Below are 22,092 nucleotides of genomic sequence, written 5' to 3' on the forward strand. Positions count from 1 at the left end.
TTACAATTCAGACAATGTAAACAATTCATTAAAAAACATGTCTAGCGACCACCGAAGTTGTACAAAATTCAAGTTTTCCAATATTAAAACTGGTCAGAAAAATGGAAGAGGTTCACATTCATTTCTCTGCTATAAAAGCACCTGGTTTAATGCTTTTGTATGGCAAAAGAATTTGGGAACAATATAAAATAATAATAAAACCATTTTTAATACTAACTTTGATAAACCTCTATAGTAAAACTGGAAATGTACTTGATCATTGCAGGAAAACAGATCTTGCGTGACAAACAGAAACATTATTATTCTAGTTTTCACCTGAAGTAACAAACATTTAAACTCACCATTTTCAAAATGATTAGCTATTGGTACGAAACATTTCAAATATCAAAATATACCACTAGCCAGCCTGTCCACTCTTCATCTCTTATTTTGTGGTCTTTGCTGCAATGTAACAAGAACGCCACTCCATTCAAGATTGTCAGGACCTCCAACACAATTGTCATCTTCACAACATTGAAACTGTAACAATTTAAAACGAGGACTTACCAGTGATGTTTTAAGATATTTTTAAAAATCACAAATAATTCTAAATGGGCACAATTGAGAGAGAGAGATATGGATTATTATAAAAGCTATTTTACAATTTGGTTTACCCTGTAATCATCCTGAATTAAAAACATCAATGTTTGTACACGAGGCGGCAGTGCATTCCCCAAAGTGTGCGATCCTTTCTTGATGCCGAGGTGGGACGTGCCACAGTGGAGAAAGGCTGCGTGTTGATCTGTATGTGCGGTAGACCTTTACAAAGAATGGGCAGGTAGCTGTCCTGTATAAGCCCGAAGACCTCCAGGGTCTGCAAATTTAGAAACTTTTCAAAATCACTGTAGAGAAAAAGAGAAGGAATATTTAGGGTTTGAATGCAGACACTATATAGAGATCAAAAGTGTTTATGTTTGTCTTGTCTTTCTGAATTCAACCACTCTCTTACATGAGTGAAGCTGGGTGGATCTGATAACAGCGGCTCAGTGCCAGATGTCTCAAGGAGGAAAGTTGCTGCAGGACTGGGAAACTGTCTGTCGTCACAAGCACGCTATCACTGTAATGATAAAAACACATAATTGAATGTGAACCTCCTGCTGTTTGCAATTAGGCATCTGATCCACAATCATCTTTTGAGTTAGGAACTTACCTCAAATCTAGATTTGTGAGGTTTGAACATCTATTTACTATAGCTTTAACATCTGAAACGCACACACAAAAATGCACTGTTGGTGCATGAAATGGTTACAAATGCATTTACATAAATCTGAATTCCTTGCTTTCCTTACCTTCCATTGTGAGGTTTTGTCTGTAACCACTGATGTTCAGTTGAGTGATGCTGGAGGGAACGTTGTTAGCAATAGCTTGAACATGGAGATTATTGAAGTCACACCATGACACATTCATTTCTTCAATTCTGGGGAAAGAAAGAAAATGATGGGCTTTAAAGGGTGTCATCATATGATTCATATAATTTTCTTTGATCTATGGAGGTAAAACACTTGATATACTATGAAAAGATACGGTCTCACTTTATATTAGGTGTCTTTACAACATACTCGCCTTAAATAAAATACATTTTCAGTACAATGTACTTGTCAAGAGTCATCTGTACAGTTACACTGGGGAACTGGGCATTGAAATGCTTGTGACGAGGCACAGACTTACAGTTATTTTAACAGGACTATACATATAGTAAACATGATCATATACAATTAGACATGTTGTATTGTATAATACTTTTGCCGCTATAGAGGTAGAATGCATTTACAGAAATTAATTACATGTAACTGCATGCAGATATTAAAAAATATAGTAGTAGAGTGTAAAAAACATACACAGTAAGTGCCCTCTATCAAATAATTGTGACAACACAGTACTTTAAAATAACTAGTTCTGACATTTTTGATGATGAATACATGCTCATCAAGTATTATATTTAAAAAAAATTAGTTGTCTTTGGCTGTACACCAACATTTAAAAGAAAGATTTTGTGTTTTTGAAAGTCTTGGAATACCTATCAAGGCTGCGCTTATTTGATCAAATGCAGTAAAAACTGTAAAATTGTGACATTTTATTACAATTAAAAAGAACTGACTTCTGCTTGAAAATGTTAAAATGTAATTTAATCTTATGATGGCAAAGCTGAATTTTCAGCAAACATTAAACTAGCCTTCACAGGGTTTCTGCAGACTTGAACAAGTTAAATTTAAGACCTTTTTAATACCACCTTATATGAAAGGTGACCTAAACCTGTAATGGATATACACACTTTATTGCATACATATACAGTGGGGCAAATAAGTATTTGATACACTGCCGATTTTTCAAGTTTTCCCCACTTACAAAGAATGGAGAGATCTGTAATTTTCATCGTAGGTACACCTCAACTGTGAGAGACCGAAAAAAAAAAAAAAATCCAGAAAATAACATTGTATATTTAATGTGTATAAATTAAAAAGAAAACATCAATGCTGTAATAAATGGTATTTATTACTATGATATACAGTGAACTTTTCATGTCAGCAGACAATATTCCATACAAAATAACTGCATCACTGAGATTTTTGGTGGAGTAAACAATTTATTCTGAAGCAATATTTTCATCAGTGTTCTATCAGCTTTTACATACTTAAATCTGCATATTTACCTTTACAAGGCCTATTTTTAACCTTTTTAGATGTATGCATCATCTTACATGTCAAATTATTACGAATTATCAATAAATTCAATATACACCATAGGGCTGCTACCAGTCAGATTAAATAATTTACACCGCAAATAACAATAATTACAACTGCAATAAATAATGTTATGAGATTAATGTTTTAAATGCATTTATGAATATACAAATAAGAAATGTTGAGGGGAAAAATGCATACTTTTCAACAAACTTCTCAACTGAACTACCAGTAAGTGACGGTAAGTCACTTAATGAGTGAGTCATTCATTCAACTGATTAAGTGTGTTATGCTGACATCTTAAGGACTTTCGTGGACAGCTGACTCCTAAAGTTTTTGATATTCTTCATATTCTGTGTGATGGTCAGAGAAGTTTAAATAGATTTTTTACCTTTTATGGGCATTTTACCTTTATAACGCCATTTTTCTATAAGTGTGCATTATCTTTTGAGTCAAATTCTTACATTTAATCAGTGAATAAGAAAGACATTTGGGCTGTTACCAAGGACCCGCGGACACCCTGCTTCAGTGTCACATGATTCTTCAGAAATCATTCTAATATGCTGATGTGGTGCTCAAGAAACATTGCTTATCATCAATGTTGAAACCAGTCATGCTGCTTGTTATTTCTCTGGAAACAGTGAAACATTTTTCTCAGGAACACAATTTTTATTTTGTATGGTATACAAAGTTAATCTTACCGAGTGCAAGATTTTAGCATCTCAGCCAGAGAATCAGCAGAGAAGCCAGAACAGCCACACAAATTCAGTCGGACAATTTCAGTATTTTGAGCCAGAGAACTGCAAGAGAACAAAATACAGGTTCAAGGTCTTCATATTTTCATATGTAAATTTGCAAAAAAAATAGTTAAATCTGCAGCTTTACATTCTGAAGGAATGTGAATGTTACCAGTGACTAATAACAATTAAAGAGCAGGTCATATGGGTTTTCGAAAAATATCTCTTTTGCAGTTTGTAAGGTAGCTATCCTTCAATGTAAACAGTAACATATTGTCTCTCAAAAGAAAGAGTCGACTCAGAATCGCCTTAACAAGTAGCTATATTTTCGAATCTTCTACCTGTTACCGATCTACGTCACTGGGTAACACATTAGCATAATCCCCGCCTGTCCACGAAATACATTACGAACACTCCGTGTCGAGAAGATGCTGTGTTCCACGATACCACAGCAATACAATTCAAACTTGTTGTTGTGCTCGTCATTTTACCGAGGACAGCTTCTCTAATCTTGCCTTTTATCTTCGTTGGCTTCTAATCTTCTTTATTCGGACCAACAACCTTCTCCGAACCACAAACTGTAAGTACGATTGATATGTTATTTGTACATTTTCAATTGAGTGCTTTTTTTTTGGGCTAATATGTGATCGCTACCTAGTGCAGCTTTAGGTTTCCAGGTAAAGCACGATATTACTGTCTTACTGAAATAGTTCTGGTAATTCGCTGTGAACCCACTATTTCCCAAGAATGTGTTGATTAATGTAGACTGTCGTTGTTCTAATTACTTCGTTTAATAAAAGAATGTAGTGTAGCGCACAGACTTTATAATCATTGTGAAAGTGCTGTTTATGTAGTTATAGGGTTAATGCAGGGAGTAAAAGACCTGGTAGAGAGAGACGAGTTAGTTAGGCTGGTGCACATGTGATACAGCTGTTCTGCGTTATAATTAAAGGTTAAGACAAGGACAAGGACAAAGGTTTGTCTGTCATTCTTCAGACATTACAGTAGACATATTTTGGTTTTCAAACTGTATTGTTTCATCAGTTAGTCACGTTAGCACAGGGCTTATGGAAGGGAGGGGTTTACAGACATTTAGCTCAGAACTGAATCGAACGAACCGTTTCAAAATCATGGACAAATGTCTATGTATAAATGTATATTCTGGGAAAAGTACAGTGTTTTCTGACCTTAGATGCATTTAAACCTGTTGTAGGGGACTCCAACACAATATTAGGACACTTTAAAAAAAAACACATGACCTGCTCTTAAAAAAAAAGAAAAAAAAGAAAAATTATTTCTATATAAAATGTGTAATTTCTACACTTTAGAAAATACATAAAATAGAAATATATGACATTATTATATATATATATATATGATATAATAATGACATATTTTATGAAACATATGACAGCTTGGAAGACAATCTGGTAAGATCTACTTGTTAGATTGAAAGAGCACAGGAAAACTGTCAACAGCAAGAGTAGTTTTCTCCATGTCTTTGAACACAAAAACTAAATGCTGTTTGATTGGTTGTGAATAAAAACCCTTTTGATTGGTCAATGTGTGCCGCTAACAAAAAAAATCTAGTTATGTTGTATTGTGTAAAATGCCTTTTTGACTATCACTTACTGAATAATGCTATCAGAGAGCACCAATCCTTCGAGACTGAGATTCTGTAGATGTTTGCAGCGAGACAGGATGTCTTCGAGAACAGACGTCTCCACTGTGCAGTTTGATAAATCCAGATCCTGGACACGAAGTTTCCTGTAGTTCAAAATGCACTACATTTACAAACATAAAACAGCAACAACAGCAGCACTTACACAATAGGACTTTACTGTGGCACTGTGAAAACACAAATTACTTACTGTGCACTTTTAAAACTGGGTTGAGCGATGCATGCGTGTGGACAGCGCAATCTCAAGGCACCAGCTGAGAGAACCTGCCCAAGCTCTGCATCTAACTGAGCCTTTCCCACCAGGTCCACGCTGTGCCACAGAGACTCATCAAACCTGCAAATGCAGAGTTTTGACTTTTATGATTTCCATCACAGGTGATCGGTGGTCTTCCAAACTCCAACTTTGTAATAGTGTATGAAGAGCTTACGCTAAACGATGCCAGCGCTTGCAGACATGTGATGTCCGGAGGAGTTCTTGCAGTGAGAGACGAGACAGGATTCCCAACAACAGCTCATCAGGCAGACTGTCCCAACACAAGCCTGCAGAGGGAGGAAAAAGGTAACAAATTAGGCTCTATTCTGCCCAAACAAGTCTATGTACATCTTATAAGCAATTACAATAATACAATTCAACTAAATTTTGGGGAGAAACAGTAAGTGGCCCCCAAAATGGAACTCTACAGGGTATTGATAAGTTGTCTGTTCATGCAACTACGTCCCATTTACCTTTACAGCTCTTACACACAAAAAAGTTTCCAATCAGATATACAGTACTACATTAAACCTGTAAAAGCTTACATATGAAAAGATTCATAGAAACTTAAGACAAAACAGTAAAAGAAAATGTGTGTATTTTGTTACGCATACTAGTATTTGATACATTAGGCTTTTATGGCTCATACAATATAATATAATTAACATATGAATCTCAGACTTGAATTATATTCAGACGCCCTAAATAAACTAAATTATGTAATTTGGTGCTAAAAACATACGTCTGTTATGTAAAACAATGAGATTTTTTTAAACAGACTATTTACATAAATATAGTGACAACATTTATATTCTCCAATAATATGTCTCAAGCCCTATTCGGACGGGACTAGTTTTCTAAACTACGTTTGAGTTTCGATTCTTATCACCGGACGTCTGCAATTTTCATGTACCAATTCGGACGGGACTAACATCTCGGTGTTTATTACAGAGGTGGGAGGGTCTGTTATGGACATCTGGGCGTCACAGAGATCACGCGCTCATTGCTTAGTCATTCGGATTAATTACCATTAGTATAATCACAGTTTTACTACAAATACCACTGTGAAGCTAAATGGCTAGTATAGCAAAACCATGTTAATGTGTGGTTACTTTAGTTTAACTTTTTTTTTTTTTTTTGTAGTAAACCCATGTTTAATTTTCATAAAGGTACATATGTAGGCTAATTAAAACATTATGTAATTGAGTGCAGAAATGAACGTGAGTAATCTTACCTGGCGCTGATATTACAATAGTCAGTCTTAACAGTTTACATGATCTAGCACATGATTTTATTATTGTTATTTTATTTTTATTTCTTTGCCGGGAGGCAAATATGTCAAACATGCGTGCAGTAAGAGCGCCTACGGTTATTCACATTGGCCAAAACACACAAGGGTAAATAAATAAATAAATAAATAAATGTCACCAGCAATCACAGACATTCGCATTCGAACGGGATTAGTTTTCTCAGAGGATCACTGGGTTTGATGAAAAACAGTAGGAATTATTACAGAGGTTATGTGAGAAAAACACAGACTTGGCAGATTTGGACGGGATTAAAATCACCAAGTACATCTGTTAAAAACACAAATTTCTCTAACGACCCCGTGTAAAACTAGTCTCGTCCGAATAGGGCTTTAGTAAGGCGATATTTAAACGTTTTATGATCAAAGCTCTGTAGTTTTTATTGTGGGGGCAAAACATAATGCAAAAAATACAATGATAATTGAGAGATGTAGAAATAAGCGGTCCCCAAAAGCCTAACGTATTTTATATTGTCTTTTTAAAATGATATTTCTGAATAATCATGTATGTATACGTAAACCAAAGTTGCGTCAGACTAGAAAATGTTGACATCTTTTTGAAATAATAATAAGATTTAAGTTCACGTAATAAATAATAATTTCCCAATTTCACAGCACAAAGACAAAACCTGAAGGTATACATTTTTACAATTACAAAAGTATGATGTAATAATCAAAGGGCAGAAGGCAGATTACAAGTTTTCAAGAAAATTTGTGATCATGATAGAAACACATGTATCGAATATAATACAGTAGGCTTTATATGTTCAATTTCTCAGTCACAAACCTGATGATTCTCTTCTTTTCCTGGGACGTCTGGCAAGAACAAATACGTTTTCCTCATTTTCTTTCCCTTTTGCAGAAGTCAGGAACTTTTTGTGTGGGGGTGACCACTGCTGGATGAGCTCGTTTGGAGTGTTTTCTGTGTCTAGACCCCCACTGCAGGAGGGCCGCCTTTTCCATTTACTCCTCTGAGGCCTGCACAGGGATCCCTCCAAATTCTCACTCAGTTCTTTAAACGGTCTACATAAAAACAAGGAAAACACTAAGCAACAGCAACCTCACCATTTCGTGTTGTTATAAGGATATATAGAGGTATAACAGCAGAAACCAATAACCGCGATCTCCCAAACCGAAGGATAAACAGTCCTCATTACATAAGTTCAACCTACAACAAATTTAAAAGGAAATAACACAACTTCTCACTACACAATATGCAATGGCTAATAACACATCGACACAATCACAGCTGTTTTTGATTGCTTGTATACTGTAAACTGCAAGCTCGTATCACAAGATCTGTGATGCCCGCCATTTGTCGCGAGTTAACTTACGTCTATACCAAAAATAGCCTCTATAATAACTTGTATTTTCGAAAATCAAAACAATATATTAACTAATGGAACCATTCAAAAGATTTAAAGAACTTGCGAAATTCTGATTTGCTTATAGAAATAAATTATTAGGGAAAAAATCGTCCTCGCGCGTCACAACACGATGGCGCGCGCCAACCACACATTCGACCAAGTTAAATGCATTTTTAAAAATGCGTCCTCCAGATCTTTGCACAACCGATCTAAAGTCATGTTTTAACAAATACGTTTATTATTGTGCACAGTGTTTTTTTTTATAACACATCAACAAGTTATAAAACTTACAAAACACACCAAAGTGGAGGGAGAATCTAAATGTACGTTAGTAACTTACACAGAAACACACTCACGTCAGTAACGTACATTTCAGGAAAATATGCGCAATGTAAAATGCAAATAATACTTGAGGTTTGGTAAATAACAATTGCATATTACCTTTCGTTTGACATCCTGACTTTGTAACGTTATTAGAAATATTCACTTCTGCAGACTTTCCGATGCAGCAAAGCTCCCCCTGTCCTGCTCTGCGCGCAGGCTGGCGGCGCCTTTAAACCTGCCTCTGGACTGCTGTCCTGCCGCGATGCCATTGGCTCCAATGTAGGTCGCCGGAAGTGACGCATTCCTGACAGAGTGTAATGCAGGGACATCGACTTACCGCCCTCTACTGTGGAGGACCATACGACTCTTTACACATCCAAACATGGAGTCAAGACAGGCAAAAATTAAAGGGGTCATATGATGCGATTTCAATTCTCTTTGGAGTGTTACAAGCTCTTGGTGCATAAAGAAGATCTGTAAAGTTGCAAAGACTAAAGTCTCAAATCCAAAGAGATATTCTTTATAAAAGTTAAGAGTCAGCCATGACCCCCTAAAACGGCTCGTTCTAACACGCCCCCACATGTCTACGTCACTATGTGGGACTTGTGAAAAGGGTCCATGGTTGACATTACATTACAACAGATAAAATACTTTTTATTTTCAAAGCTGTCCTTTTTTATGTAGGTTGCTAAGAAGACGGTAACTAGATTGCCAAAAGCATGCCTATAGTCCTTATTCAGTAACTTGTTACCAACTCAGAGAAATAGAGATGTGTAAATGTATTATCCATGCAGTTTACCACAGTAGTGTAATCCTTATAGTTTGTGGCCTAGAAACCTGTGGCTTTGCAGGTTTGCATGTGACATCTGCAAAGGCTTTGTTCCACTGCACCAGTCCTTCCTGCAGATAAAGCCGAAACACTGTGCACATGAGGCTGTTTTCCATATTTGGAGTCCACGCATCTGTACCAACTGCAGAACCAGTAATGTGACCTAAAATAAGAAATTGAAAAAAATGACAGTTCATAGACACAGACAATTCTCTGTCTGTTTACTAAAAAAATTAAACAAAAAATAAACAACTTTGCATGCATCATAGAGACACTACAAAACGATTATATGAATATAACATATAATTTCCTTAAGAGTGTGACTGAGATTTTGTTAATCTAATCTCAGGTGGTGATATACTTTGAAAACCTTGACTGCATTCTTTTTAAGATCTTAGAATTATGATAATGTCAAGAATGTTCTATTGGTCTTTCAGTGTTTGATGTGCATGGAAGCACATTCACTCTCCTTCCCTAATGTCCTTATTTTCCTTTTTGTAGGGTCTGTACCAATTATGATTTGAGCTGCTTTGGTGTAAATATTTGGTCCAAAACATACCTTTGACTCTTCTGAATTTGCCATAGATAACATAAACACGAGAATGACCGTTATTATTTGACTTTTTAACAAAATTATAGATTCAAATTAGAAATAATTGTTTACAAATACTATAATGAGCCAATAACAAAAAGCTGTGAAAACACTGGTAATTAAATGAATGAAGTCTCAGAAATATCAAACTTAACACTTTTTATTAGGTCATGCATGTTTTTGTTTTCAAAGACAATACTTGATATGCAGACAAATGGTCAAGAATGTGTAATGTGGCGGTTAGATAAATAAAATGGTTGACAAATAATACGGCATCCAGTCGCATTTAACGTTACATATTTAAGTCCTTGAGTTTAGCAATACACTACAATCGCGCAAATCTATAGCATAATGTTGTTGTTTTTTTAAAAACGGACTTTTAACTGAAATCTGACTTTTGTTTACGATCTGATACGTGACGCACACTCTGTAACGTACTCGAAAAATAGAAAGGTAACGTTAAGTTAGATTTCCTGACAGAAGAAGAGCGTTTGTCCTGGCCTAAATTATGAAGCAACATACGATAACATGTAGTAACACCAGATTTGTCGTGGTAACTTAACTTAGGTGTAAATTAAAATATGTATTTTAATTCTTGTTTTCGCTCTTGTTTTCAGGTAACTTACAAACGGCCAAAGAAAACGACGCAAATTTGGCACCCAAACTATGCGAAAACAACACGTATTGATGGTAAGTCCATTTCAATTATTTTATACGTTAGTATTTATTCTGTACAATTATTTTGGATTTAATTATTGTCGATATATGTTGGTTTGACTCGAAAGGAACGAAGATTCAGAGTTATCATTACCGATGCTAACACATTAACAACTCTCAGATTAAATATGCTAAATTAAATCGTCTAAAGAAACATCAGGATGATAAATGCAATCACTGGGAATACTTGCAAAAAAATTTTTGCTCAGAAAAAGCCGTCTCTGGTACTATTACTTCTTTAAATTCGAGCTGAATGTGTAAATTCTGCTGTGAGCCAGAGCGAGCCGCTCTAGTGTGAGACTGCCAGTGCAATGCTGCCATCCAGCGGCGGACCTGCGCACTGCAGGCTTTTTTGCACTAGATACAGTACAAAATACAGTAAATATTACAGTACATTATTATATAATAACTAATAATTAATAAAAATGAGGAACGCTTCACGAATTTGCGTGTCATCCTTGCGCAGGGGCCATGCTAATCTTCTCTGTATCGTTCCAATTTTAGTATATGTGCTGCCGAAGCAAGCACGAACAGAGAGCACCGAGGAGAGCTAGATATACCACTGACTCCCAAATATGTTTCTCATAGGTGGTAAGTGGATAAATCACTTTTTCTGTTGACTTGTATCAAATGTGACTGTAAATCATGCTGACCGAAACCTGTAAATAATTTTTAATGTAGGTAATTTTTTGTAGGTTTAATCTAACATTTTCTGAGCTGTAGATCATATGCAAATGAGGAGCTCTTGGTTACACGTCACGAACCCTCCCCCACAGACAGCACACAACCTCCCCCTCGGGCAAAGAGCGGGCCCCTTCCTCACAGTAGAGCATTAAAGACTGAAAGACCCCGAAACTCTCCTTTCAGAACAACAGAGGTCGTGAAAACACTGAGAACAGCAAAACTCAAAAGGTTTAACTCAGCACCCACTAGAATAGGGGGAAGTCGTGGCCTAATGGTTAGCGAGTCAGACTCGTAAACCAAAGGTTGCTAGTTTGAGTCTTGTACCGGCAGGGATTGTAGGTGGGGGAAGTGAATGTACAATGCTCTCTCCCACCTTCAATACCACGACTGAGGTGCCCTTGAGCAAGGCACCGAACCCCTAACTGCTCCTGGGTGCCGCAGCATAAATGGCTGCTCACTGCTCCGGGTGTATGTTCACTGCTGTGTGTGCGCACTTTGGATGGGTTAAATGCAGAGCACTAATTCCGAGTATGGGTCACCATTCTTTGGCCACATGTCACTTCGACCTAAAATGCAAAATTTTGCTCTCTCTCTCTCGTCACTGCTCCCACATCCCAGACCTCAAATATATGAAATATTACCCTTTTTAGACATCGATTTTGAATTGAAGAGTAAAGAAAATACTACACAAAACTTACTGAAACAACCAGATATATATAATATATATATTTGGGTTATATATATATATATATATAACCCAAATTCGCCCTTTGTCCTCTGACCATCATGGCCTCCTAATCATCCCCATACACTGATTGGCTTCATCACTCCGTCTCCTCTCCACCAATAAGCTGGTGTGTGGTGGGCAGTCTGGCGCAATATGGATCATCCAGGTGGATGCTGCACACTGGTGGTGGATAAGGAGACCCCCCCCCCCCTTTCATGTAAAGCGCTTTGAGTACCCAAAAAAGCGCTATATAAATGTAACAAATTATTAATTATTATTATTAAAACTGTTCATTTGAAAAAAGAATTGTCCACTGTGATGAGAATAAAAAGGCCTTTATTGCCATTTCACAAATGACAAACCGGTAAGTGAAAAACTATAAATAATCACCTAAAGAGTACTATCAAAGTATTTACAAACAAAGTATATAAAAACGATGGAATCTACAAATAAAAACAAAAAGAAATTTTCCATATTAATGTCCATATTAGCTCACTTTGCCCTCCTCATCTCCTCCATCCACTGCTCTACAGTCTTTCCAGAGGCTTTGGCACAAAAGTGAACGCCGCGGAACTGGCTGTGACCGAATTCTTTTGTCTTTGGTTTGCCACACTTTTTACAAACATACTGTTCACAAGGCCGCTTCAGGGGTAACCCACGCTGGGCTGCCTCTTCCTCTGCCTTCCTCCGTCGCCAAGCAGTCGTCCTAGGCACCTTTGGACTAGGGGGCCCGGTGCTAGCAGCTCTTTGCTCTGGGTCTGTTTGAAAGGGCTCGGGACCCCCGATCACTACTTCAATTACATCGCCTAAATGTCCATTTCGAAAGGGCTCTGGAACATTGTGTTGTACAGGAAATAGAGGCTCAGACGCCTTCATGTTGTCAGTGCACTGGTGCAAAACCAACTGTTCTTGCCTCTGTTTCCTGGCATTGTACCTGTGTACAGAAAACATGATACAGTATTTAATATCTATGTAATTATAATTAATATACATATTAATAATCAATTACCACTGGCACAGTGTCCGCTGGTTTATCTCAAGCAGTTGTATCTGTGTCCGGGTCGAGATGGCAGCGCTGTCCTGGACGATGTCCCTGATCATGTTGTAGTCGTGGAGGATGGCAGCCCATCTGTTAACCCTGAAGCCAGTGATGGTCTGACCAGCAGGGTGGATGTGGCTAAGAGCGAGGCAAATGGCTGCGACAAGACGGCTGACATTGTAGCAAATCCATGGAAAAGGGAACGCAAGTTATTTCTAAGGAATTTCAATAAAGATTAAAAAAGAACATTTATGTAATCTTCTGGCACACATACCTTTTTAGACCATCAATGCATGGAGTCACAAAGTTATCTCTATGACTGTTGTTTAAGCACAATGTGTCTTCGGCTCGGACCAGGTGGACAACACCACATTTGTCATGCTCTGACAGCTTATCCCACAGGGCGACAATCTCGTCCACCTTTCGCTGTGTGACAAATCCATGATTTCTAAGCTCGACCAGACTGTTGGCCAGGTTAATAACATGGTTATATCCAGGAACACCATCAGGCCCCACGCACTTTTCCTGAGAAAAACAGAGTACTTCCTATTACAAAAATGTCTTATAAACATATAAACACAAACACATGGCAGAAAAATTGGTAACATTTTAAAATAAGTTCTGATTAATTAACATTAATGCATTAACTAACAGTAAGCAGTATATTTGTTACAGTTTTTATTATTCTTTGTTAACGTTAGTTAATAAAAATACAAATGTTCATTGTTAGTTCATGTCCATTTACTAATATTAAATATACAACTTTTTAATAATTGTATTATTTGTGAATGTATTAATAAATAAATGCTTTCAAACTATTTTTCATTTGTTATTTTTTGTTAACAACAATAACAAATGGAACCTTACTGTAAAGTATTGGAACCCTTTTTTTTTTTTTTTTTTTTTACAGTGAACACCACTTACATTATCCTCCTCCTGTGAGATGCCCTGAGGCGTGAACTGGTCTGCAGTGGTAGGCTCGTCCTTTATGGGCCCAGATGTGGAGGACACGATTGGATCCGGCTGCGATGTTGAGAGGCCGGAGGAAGGTGATTGCAGAAGTGCCGCCTGATATTGAATAGGCTGAAGTGGTTTGAGGCTGAGCTCCAAGAACTGTGGTGATTTGAGGTCATCAATGTCCGAATCTTCATATTCCAGGTTTCCCTCCAGATAATCATCACTCCCATCAGGAGCATCGGGCTCCATAAGGTAGTCGACCGCCAACACTCTGTTGGTTTGAGAATAAAGATACTCCACCCCTATGAGCTCACCTGTGCAAACAGTATGTCACAAAAATTCATTGGTTAACTATTAAAGCAAAAAAAAAAAAAACTAGACTAAATAAAACAGCATGACAAAGTACCATTTTTCAAACGTTTGGGGTCAGTAAGATTTTTTAAATGTTCTTGAGAAGTCTCCTATGCTCACCAAGGCTGCATTTATTTGACCAAAAATACAATAACAGCAATATTATTGTGAAATATTATTACAATTTAAAATATAATGAAATTATAATACATTTTTAAAACAGTTCTGCTGCTTAATATTTTTATACAAACAATTTTCTTCAGGATTCTTTGATGAATAGAAAGTTCAAAAGGAAAGCATTTATTTGAAATGTAAATCTTCTTAAATGTCTTTACTGTCACTTTTGATAAATTTAATGCCTCCTTGCTAAAAACAAAAACCTGTATTGACCCCAAATATGTGAAAAGTTGTGTGCATTTTTGAGAATTACATTTTCAATAAAAAAGGCAAATTTTTCAGCTAGCGTTTTATGTCTCCTAAATATACACAAAGTAATATTTCCACATTTTCTGAATAATTCATTTTTTCTTAAAACATAAATATATAGTGATATAATGAATGATTAAAAAAAAAATCAAATTTTTCAGTCAGTTTTAATGTGACCTTATATTGTAACAGATCGGACAGGCTCCACCACCACCCAATCACAACGATCCCTCTCACCGGAGTACTGAGCACCTGCACCTGTCACTAATCAAGCACCTCATTAGCCAGCCTGCATAAAAGCACACACCTCAGACACCGTCACTGTCCGGTCTCGTATACACGTAGAGGACTCAATGACTTTGCTACTACTGCCATTCGAATACTTCCCGCATTATTTACTTCCTGTGTTCCTCCTAGTGTCTCCTGTTCCTCCTTGTTCAAGGATCGCTGAGGTGTGTGCTCCTCCTGCCTACATTCTAGCTCCTATAAAGCCAAAGACTCGGATTCCCCCACTCATCATATCCTTCGAACTATTCATCCACCATAACATCCTCTGGACCCTACCCCACTACTCTCTGTGACCAAATAAACCTGTTTTATATATACTAACCTGTTGTGTCAGACCTCTTCCGTTATATATATATATATATATATACACACACACATATACTGTATATATGAAGAATTTAATCAAAACACACAAAAAGAAAGACATGCAATGCATTACCAGTGTACTCTCCTGGGCTGTTGTGATCCTCAACCAGTTTATGGCCTAAAACCTTCTGGCTTAAACGGTTTACGTAGTGCTGCAGTGGACTGCCTTCATCAACAGCAACAGATCGGGCCTCGTTCCACTGTACTACTCCTTCTAGCAGGTAAAGATGGAAGTGCAAGTCATTTGTACTTGTACCTAAAAGAAGAGAAAAAGAGCAGGTAAAAAATAATTTCAATCTACATTGACATTTCACAAATATAACTCATTATTTATGGCTCTTACAAACCTGAAATGAAGTGATTCAGATGCTGATGGAATGATTCGAGGGATCCTACGCCACGTGCACAGTGATACAGGGGCAAAATGAGTCCTCCTCTGGTCACCTCTCCAATCTTTCTGTAAACCTGTACTCCTGGAGGGTCCTGAATGCATAAAAGATGGCATTGTTGGGCTCGCCAGATTTTCTCCATCCTCTCCTGGTCCAACAGTTTGTTACCCATGAAGTCTGTAGCCCCCATGAAGTCCTTTAACAGCCGCTCAATGAGCTGCTTGGTCACCTGAGGCTCACGCATCTGGTGGCAACAGTGCTGTACTAACTCTTCGGCCGTGGGCTTGTTGGATGCTTTGACATCTTTGGTTTGTCGCAGCTCCAGTCGTTTGGCTTCTTGTAGTCTTTTTAAATCCTCAGCATCCCACTCAAAAATACAGGAGAAGAGCCGTCCCATGAAGGGGCTGTACAGCAGGTGGCTTTCTGAAGTGACGCCTGCTGTAAACCGCATCATAAACTGCCACGCATCCAGTCTGACGATCAGCTGGTCCCACTCGTGGAACATGGCTCCCACTTTGCTTTTGCCCATAGTGGAACAACAGTCCCGGTCCACATAGAGGACTTGTGGAGGAGGCTTTCCGGCTCGCCGATAACGTTCCATCAAGCCAGAGCACATGGGTAGCAGGCCCTCGTCCACTGTTTGTGTCAGGACACATATTAAGACCTGCCCATTCTCATTCCCCACGTTTGTGGACCACGCAGCTGAATCGTGTTTCTTAGTGACCTAAAGATGGATGAAAAATGGTAAATGTAAAAAACATTGGATGATTTATATAAGCTATATATATTTATTCAAAATGCAATTAATAAATATTATGATTCAAATGGACCACTTTTATTATGAAATAAAATCAATCTTGGTATTTTTTGTGAGGTGGAAAAACTTCATTAAAATAATGAAATTCTTGAAAAATAATTAAACACTGTAATATTTTGTTCAGTATTTTAAAGGGGTCATATGATGCGAGTTCAAGTTTTCCTTTCTCTTTGGAGTGTTACAAGCTCTTGGTGCATAAAGAAGATCTGTAAAGTTGCAAAGACTAAAGTCTCAAATCCAAAGAGATATTCTTTATAAAAGTTAAGACTCTGCCACACCCCCCTAAAATGGCTCGTTCTAAAACGCCCCCACATATCTACCTCACTATGTGGAAATATTTGCATAATGCGGCCCAGAAGGACCAACAATAATGTACAGTATTAAAAAAATAATGAGTTTTTTGAACATTAAAGCATGTCAACATATTCTGTTACACCAAATACACCAAATAATGATCTTTAAAAAAAGCATCATATGACCCCTTTAAGTAAAGATCATGTTCCATGAAGATATTTTGTAAATTGCCTACCGTAAATATATCAAAACTTAATTTTTGATTAGTAATATGCATTGCTAAGAACTTCATTTGGGCAATTTTAAAGGTGATTTTCTCAATATTTAGAATTTTTTTTTTTTTTTTTGCACCCTCAGATTCCAGATTTTGAAATAGTTGCATCTAGGCCAAATATTGTCTTATCCTAACAAACCATACATCACTGGAAAGCTTATTTATTCAGCTTTCAGATGTTTCAGCTTTCAAATCTCAATGTTTGGTGAGCATAAAATAATTTTTATTTTATTTTGATTGGTAGTGTATGTATTAATCCAAATACATAACATTTAGTTGTGTCTGCTCACCTTCTTGGTGGAGACCATTTTCAGGATGGAGCCGTAGATGGAAGTGACTCTGGCCTTCATTTCTCCGAGCCGTGTCAGTACATCCTTTGCACGTACCGTCAACAGCAACGATGGAGATGGCAGTGGCATCATCTGCGGCAGCCTGGCTGTAACAGCGCTGAGATCTTGAAACTTGTCCAGTACAGAGAGATACTCTGCAGACTGAGCCAGCCACTGCTCTTTGTGCCGCACACAAAGGTGCCGATACAGCGACATCACACTCTTCCCTGGTGTCTGGCTCCGCATCAGTCTAACAAGCTCCTTATCACAAGACAACCTTTAAACAAAAGACACAACACAAAATCAAACCAATATTAACAATATCTTGACTGTCAAACAACTCTGCTAACCTGTAAGTCAACACTGCTGGGAATTTCTCACGATGGATGGGATCCAACTGATCCAGAATGTCTTGCGACCAGCCTGCCACCTTTTTCCTGCAGGAACAGCACTCCAGGTACTCAGTGACCATGAAATACCACCCATGCATGTCCAAAACTCTCCGGACAGTGTTGTAGAGTCCGCAAGGCCTCAAATGATTGCCAAGACGACGGCAGTTGGGCTTCGCGCACGGCAGCCTGTACGCCCACATGCGGCAGGGCATCCATAGGAACAGCCTGCTGTGAAAGAACGGGTCAGGAAAAGGAGGAGGCTGTGAATACAACAACTGGGGTCCTGGAGGTGAGCACCACAGCTGCAGAGGTTCAGTCAGCTTTAACTTCCCAGATGCATCTCTGCTAAAGAGAGCCTTACTGACCCAGAGATGCTGCTCTTTTGGCAGCATCTGCTTCCAACCTTCTGGAAGTAAAACCTGTTGGAGAAAGGCAGAGAAAGAAGGTGGACATGCAGCTGTTTTTGTCATTCTGCAAAATGGCCACAGTTATCATTTGACTTACTTCTTCAGGAGGATCAGGAAGCTTTTCGACTGTTTGTGATTCCATTTGTGATAAGGGCTGGGCTGTCCAAGAGGATCAGGAAAAAAAATTAATAGAAACATTAGTACTGTTTCAAAAAAATTTTTTTTTTAGTCAAAGAACAAAACCTGAAACTAACATTTCTGTAATAAAATAACCACAGAACTGCAATCTTTATGCTGTTTAGGATGTTATGTTCTCAGATGATAAATGAAAAGTTGTAGTAGTTTTTTTATACAATAGAGAATAGACTTTACTCTCAATATTTTAGACAAGCAATTTTTCTATATTGCTCTATATTGTGTCCACACTCCTAACATGTCATAACTTGTAGTTTATCCAAGGTATACATGAAATAAATGCTGCCATTGGAGTAATGCTAATTAAATGTCATTGTTTTGGTCAACAATCAATCCTTTTTTTCATATTTTCAGTTGCTGAAGTTTCTGGTGCATCACTAACAAAAAAAGATGATGCCCAAAGAAAAGGCCTCATACATTTCGTTTCTATTTGTGGTAGCATTGAGAATAACATTACTGATATATAAAACTAAAACTAAACAAAAACTTCTGTTACATTATTTATTTTAAGATGGCCTTGTTACAGTGTAATTACTCATTTAAGTACTAAGTAATATTAATTAACAACATGTACTTATATAATTATGGTTAGGATTTGGTTTAGGATTAGCTGCTTGTAATTATGGATAATTTACTGTTATTACTATAGTAAATATGTGTAACAAGGACACTGTAAAATAGAGTGTTACTGAAAGCTCGAACTTGCTGGAAGTCAAAAACACGACAATGACAAAAATCACTGGAGTAGTCAGAGCTGGAGATGTCCACATACACTAAATGGACAAAAGTATATGGACTGTTGTGTCGAAGTCTGTTCCCCTAGGTTTCTCCTTAGTTTAGCGTTCCCACTTCGAAACCAGCGTACGAGTGTGCTCGTTCTACTGTTCCTGCTTATCTTTTTGGCATCTTATAATATTTACTATATATTTAGGTATTGATCACAGGATCGATTTGAAGGTTTGGAAAGCTTTGCCGACTGCGCTGTATATGTATGAAATATGAAGTCAAATAAATGTACAACGTAATTCTACCTCTAACAAGTATATTTTTCTTGTGTGCTTCTCAATCTCAGTTTAAAATAGTTTATTGGCATATACACACACACACACACACACACACACAGACAGAGAGAGAGAGAGCTTTTGTATAATATGTAATACAATACATAGGCCTTTTATGCTTTTGAGGATATGTGGTACTTTACCTATTTACTGCAAAATTACTCAACTACATCATTAGCTTACATAATTATGTTTTAATAAATAAACATGGGTAAATAATTAAACTGAGTACTTATTATAACTGTTCTTATGAATATTCATAAGATGATATAGCATATTATAAGGTTTTTTATAATGCATTATGCATTCATTAGAATGCCTTAAGAACACCCTTATAATGTATTATAAATAAGGGCTTCAAAGAAAGTGTTACCAAATGTTTTTTTGAAAAAGGTTTTATGAGTGTAAAATGAAAGTCAACGGGGTTCAATTTTGTTTGGTGGCGTTATAGTTCTTTCCAAATGTGTTCAACAGACTTCAGGTCTGGCTTTGTGCAGGCCAGTAAAGTTCTTTCACAGCAGACTCAGTAAATAATCATTTCTATATGGGCCTCACTTTGTGCACAAGGACATAAAAGACCCTAACCTGCTGCAACTAAGTTGGAAGCACAGAATTCTCTGGAATGTCATTGTGGTTTAGCACTAAGGTTTTGTTTTTTTTTACTGGATAGTCCAAACCTGACATGAGGGTGTCCACATACTTTTGTGTATTAGTATATGTTAGGGCTATTTACAACATGAGTTATTGTTAGTATAATTTAAAAGTACGTACTACTTACACAATACCAATACTACTAGCACTACGACAATACAATACCAATACAGTTACGTTTAAAAACGACACAATGAACTCAGAACATTGTCTAATCTGGAGAAACAATAAATAATCGAGTCCAACTAATTCATTCATAAATGAGCCATCAGCCATGATTGTGAAAAGACAAAACTGTGGACCCGTGCGTGAAACCCCTGGCATTAATTCATCAAAGCGCCACACCACCATACTGTAGTGTTTCAAACTCACACGGAACGGCTCATTTTGATCGACAAATCTTACCTTGAGGACGCCTAAATCAAATCGAGACAAACAGTTCACCCCAAGTACTGTTACATTTGTTGTCTCAAACAACTGTGTGCTGTTTGTCTATCCCGACAAGTTCTTGTACCACGCGAGCAGTCGTGCTTTTGGACCTCAAGTGCCAATACTATCCAGCTGTGCAGCGGAACTACAAGCAGAGAAATTACAAAAGGTGGAGATTTTCCACTCGTGGAAATCACAGAGTAGTCCCGCCCTGCAGCTGAAAGAGCCAATCGCATTTTTGATAGAGACTAAAAGTCCCGCCTTCCATTTAAAAAGCCAATCGCCATTTTCGCTTGTTTGTTTACTCTTTACTGAGCATGCGCTTTAGATTTAATATTTCTGGGTGCTTGACAATATAAATGATTTAACTGGTGGGCAGAAATCTGATAATTTAATTTGATGAGCACAAAGGCAAAAAAAAAAAAAAAAGCTTGACTATATAGACACACACACACACACACACACACATATATATACGTATGTATATGGAGCATTCTACATAACTGGTCCAAAGTCAGAGTTGGAAACGTCTTGAAACGTCTTTTTACAAATAATTTGTATGTATGCAAATTGTATAATATCCAAGCTACACATTTCTACTAATTGTGCAATTCATTCTCATATTGTTTTTTCAGAAAGTTTTGGAATATTTGTCCTCTCCCCAAATTTGTCACTACCTAAACACAGTAATAATAATAATGTAATTATTTAGGGTTATATTTACCTATTAAGATTTTGCTTACATCTAGATTATAATTTTTTTTGCTATTTTATAAAAAAAAATTCAGAGGTGAATCAATAACAAATACATTTTTAACAATATTTCAAGTGTAATTTATGAGATTTGCTGTATTTTGAATCCATTTTTTATTTTATTTGTAAAAACATGATCATACCGATTTCAAAATTAAGGTTTCATTAGTTTGAATATACATTGAACCAAAAACTATCAAAACATCTTGGTTAATATTTCAGTATACATCCCATGTTTCGATAGTGACAGTAATGCTTTGGTGGCAACATCACATTACAGAATTTTAACCGAATACTGAAATTTTGGTACCGTGAGAACACTAAATGATATGTTTCGGTAGTGACAATTCAATGGGATAACACCCAAAACTACCAAAACTCCACCAAATGTTTCGATAGTGACTGTTTGGGTAGTGACATTTTTAAACCTAGATCAAAGATGCTAATGAGCACATGGTTAGCTAGCACAGTTCTGAATAGTGGTATACATATAAAAACTAAATGTTATGGAATAACTCCCAAAAATGCTTACTTGCAAAAAAAAAAAAGGTGTTCGGTAGTGACGTTCCTTAAAGTTACACACAGATTTTTCAGACCTTTGAGCACATTTACCTTAAAATGATGAGACCTATCTACTCACACCTTGTAGCTATGAGAAAGGGGGACACAGGAATATTTCCTGATCAAAAATGTATGGGTTTAGTTAAGCCCTTTAAGGCTTCTCTGCCATTCACTTC

At 37.1% G+C, this 22,092-nt stretch overlaps 2 protein-coding genes across 4 annotated transcripts; both read right to left on the reverse strand.

Annotated features, from left to right (window-relative positions):
- Positions 1-76: 76 nt before the first annotated feature.
- Positions 77-8,776, reverse strand: LOC107548167 (S-phase kinase-associated protein 2-like). 2 transcript variants are annotated; one of them, XM_016228737.1, is made up of 10 exons: positions 8,506-8,776; positions 7,485-7,720; positions 5,567-5,681; positions 5,329-5,472; positions 5,090-5,224; positions 3,422-3,520; positions 1,329-1,456; positions 1,190-1,241; positions 989-1,096; positions 77-881 (listed from the first exon to the last, which is right to left on the reverse strand). In XM_016228737.1, the coding sequence occupies exons 1-10, from the start codon at positions 8,517-8,519 to the stop codon at positions 680-682; spliced, it is 1,233 nt and encodes a 410-aa protein (XP_016084223.1). In that variant the 5' UTR covers positions 8,520-8,776; the 3' UTR covers positions 77-679. The 2 variants fall into 2 exon arrangements, with proteins under 2 accessions (XP_016084223.1, XP_016084224.1); XM_016228738.1 differs by having other exon boundaries at positions 5,567-5,678; positions 8,506-8,775.
- Positions 8,777-12,280: 3,504 nt separating this feature from the next.
- Positions 12,281-20,784, reverse strand: LOC107548168 (uncharacterized). 2 transcript variants are annotated; one of them, XM_016228741.1, is made up of 10 exons: positions 20,579-20,784; positions 18,364-18,420; positions 17,818-18,278; positions 17,429-17,744; positions 15,712-16,477; positions 15,438-15,620; positions 13,901-14,247; positions 13,251-13,501; positions 12,947-13,147; positions 12,281-12,871 (listed from the first exon to the last, which is right to left on the reverse strand). In XM_016228741.1, exons 2-10 carry the CDS (start codon positions 18,406-18,408, stop codon positions 12,430-12,432), a joined length of 3,012 nt encoding a protein of 1,003 aa, XP_016084227.1. In that variant the 5' UTR covers positions 18,409-18,420; positions 20,579-20,784; the 3' UTR covers positions 12,281-12,429. The 2 variants fall into 2 exon arrangements, with proteins under 2 accessions (XP_016084227.1, XP_016084226.1); XM_016228740.1 differs by having other exon boundaries at positions 18,364-18,425.
- Positions 20,785-22,092: the final 1,308 nt, after the last annotated feature.

The sequence above is a fragment of the Sinocyclocheilus grahami genome, unplaced genomic scaffold, assembly GCF_001515645.1.
Source record: "Sinocyclocheilus grahami isolate Dianchi unplaced genomic scaffold, SAMN03320097.WGS_v1.1 scaffold344.1, whole genome shotgun sequence".
In the NCBI taxonomy this organism is placed as follows: Eukaryota; Metazoa; Chordata; class Actinopteri; order Cypriniformes; family Cyprinidae; genus Sinocyclocheilus; species Sinocyclocheilus grahami.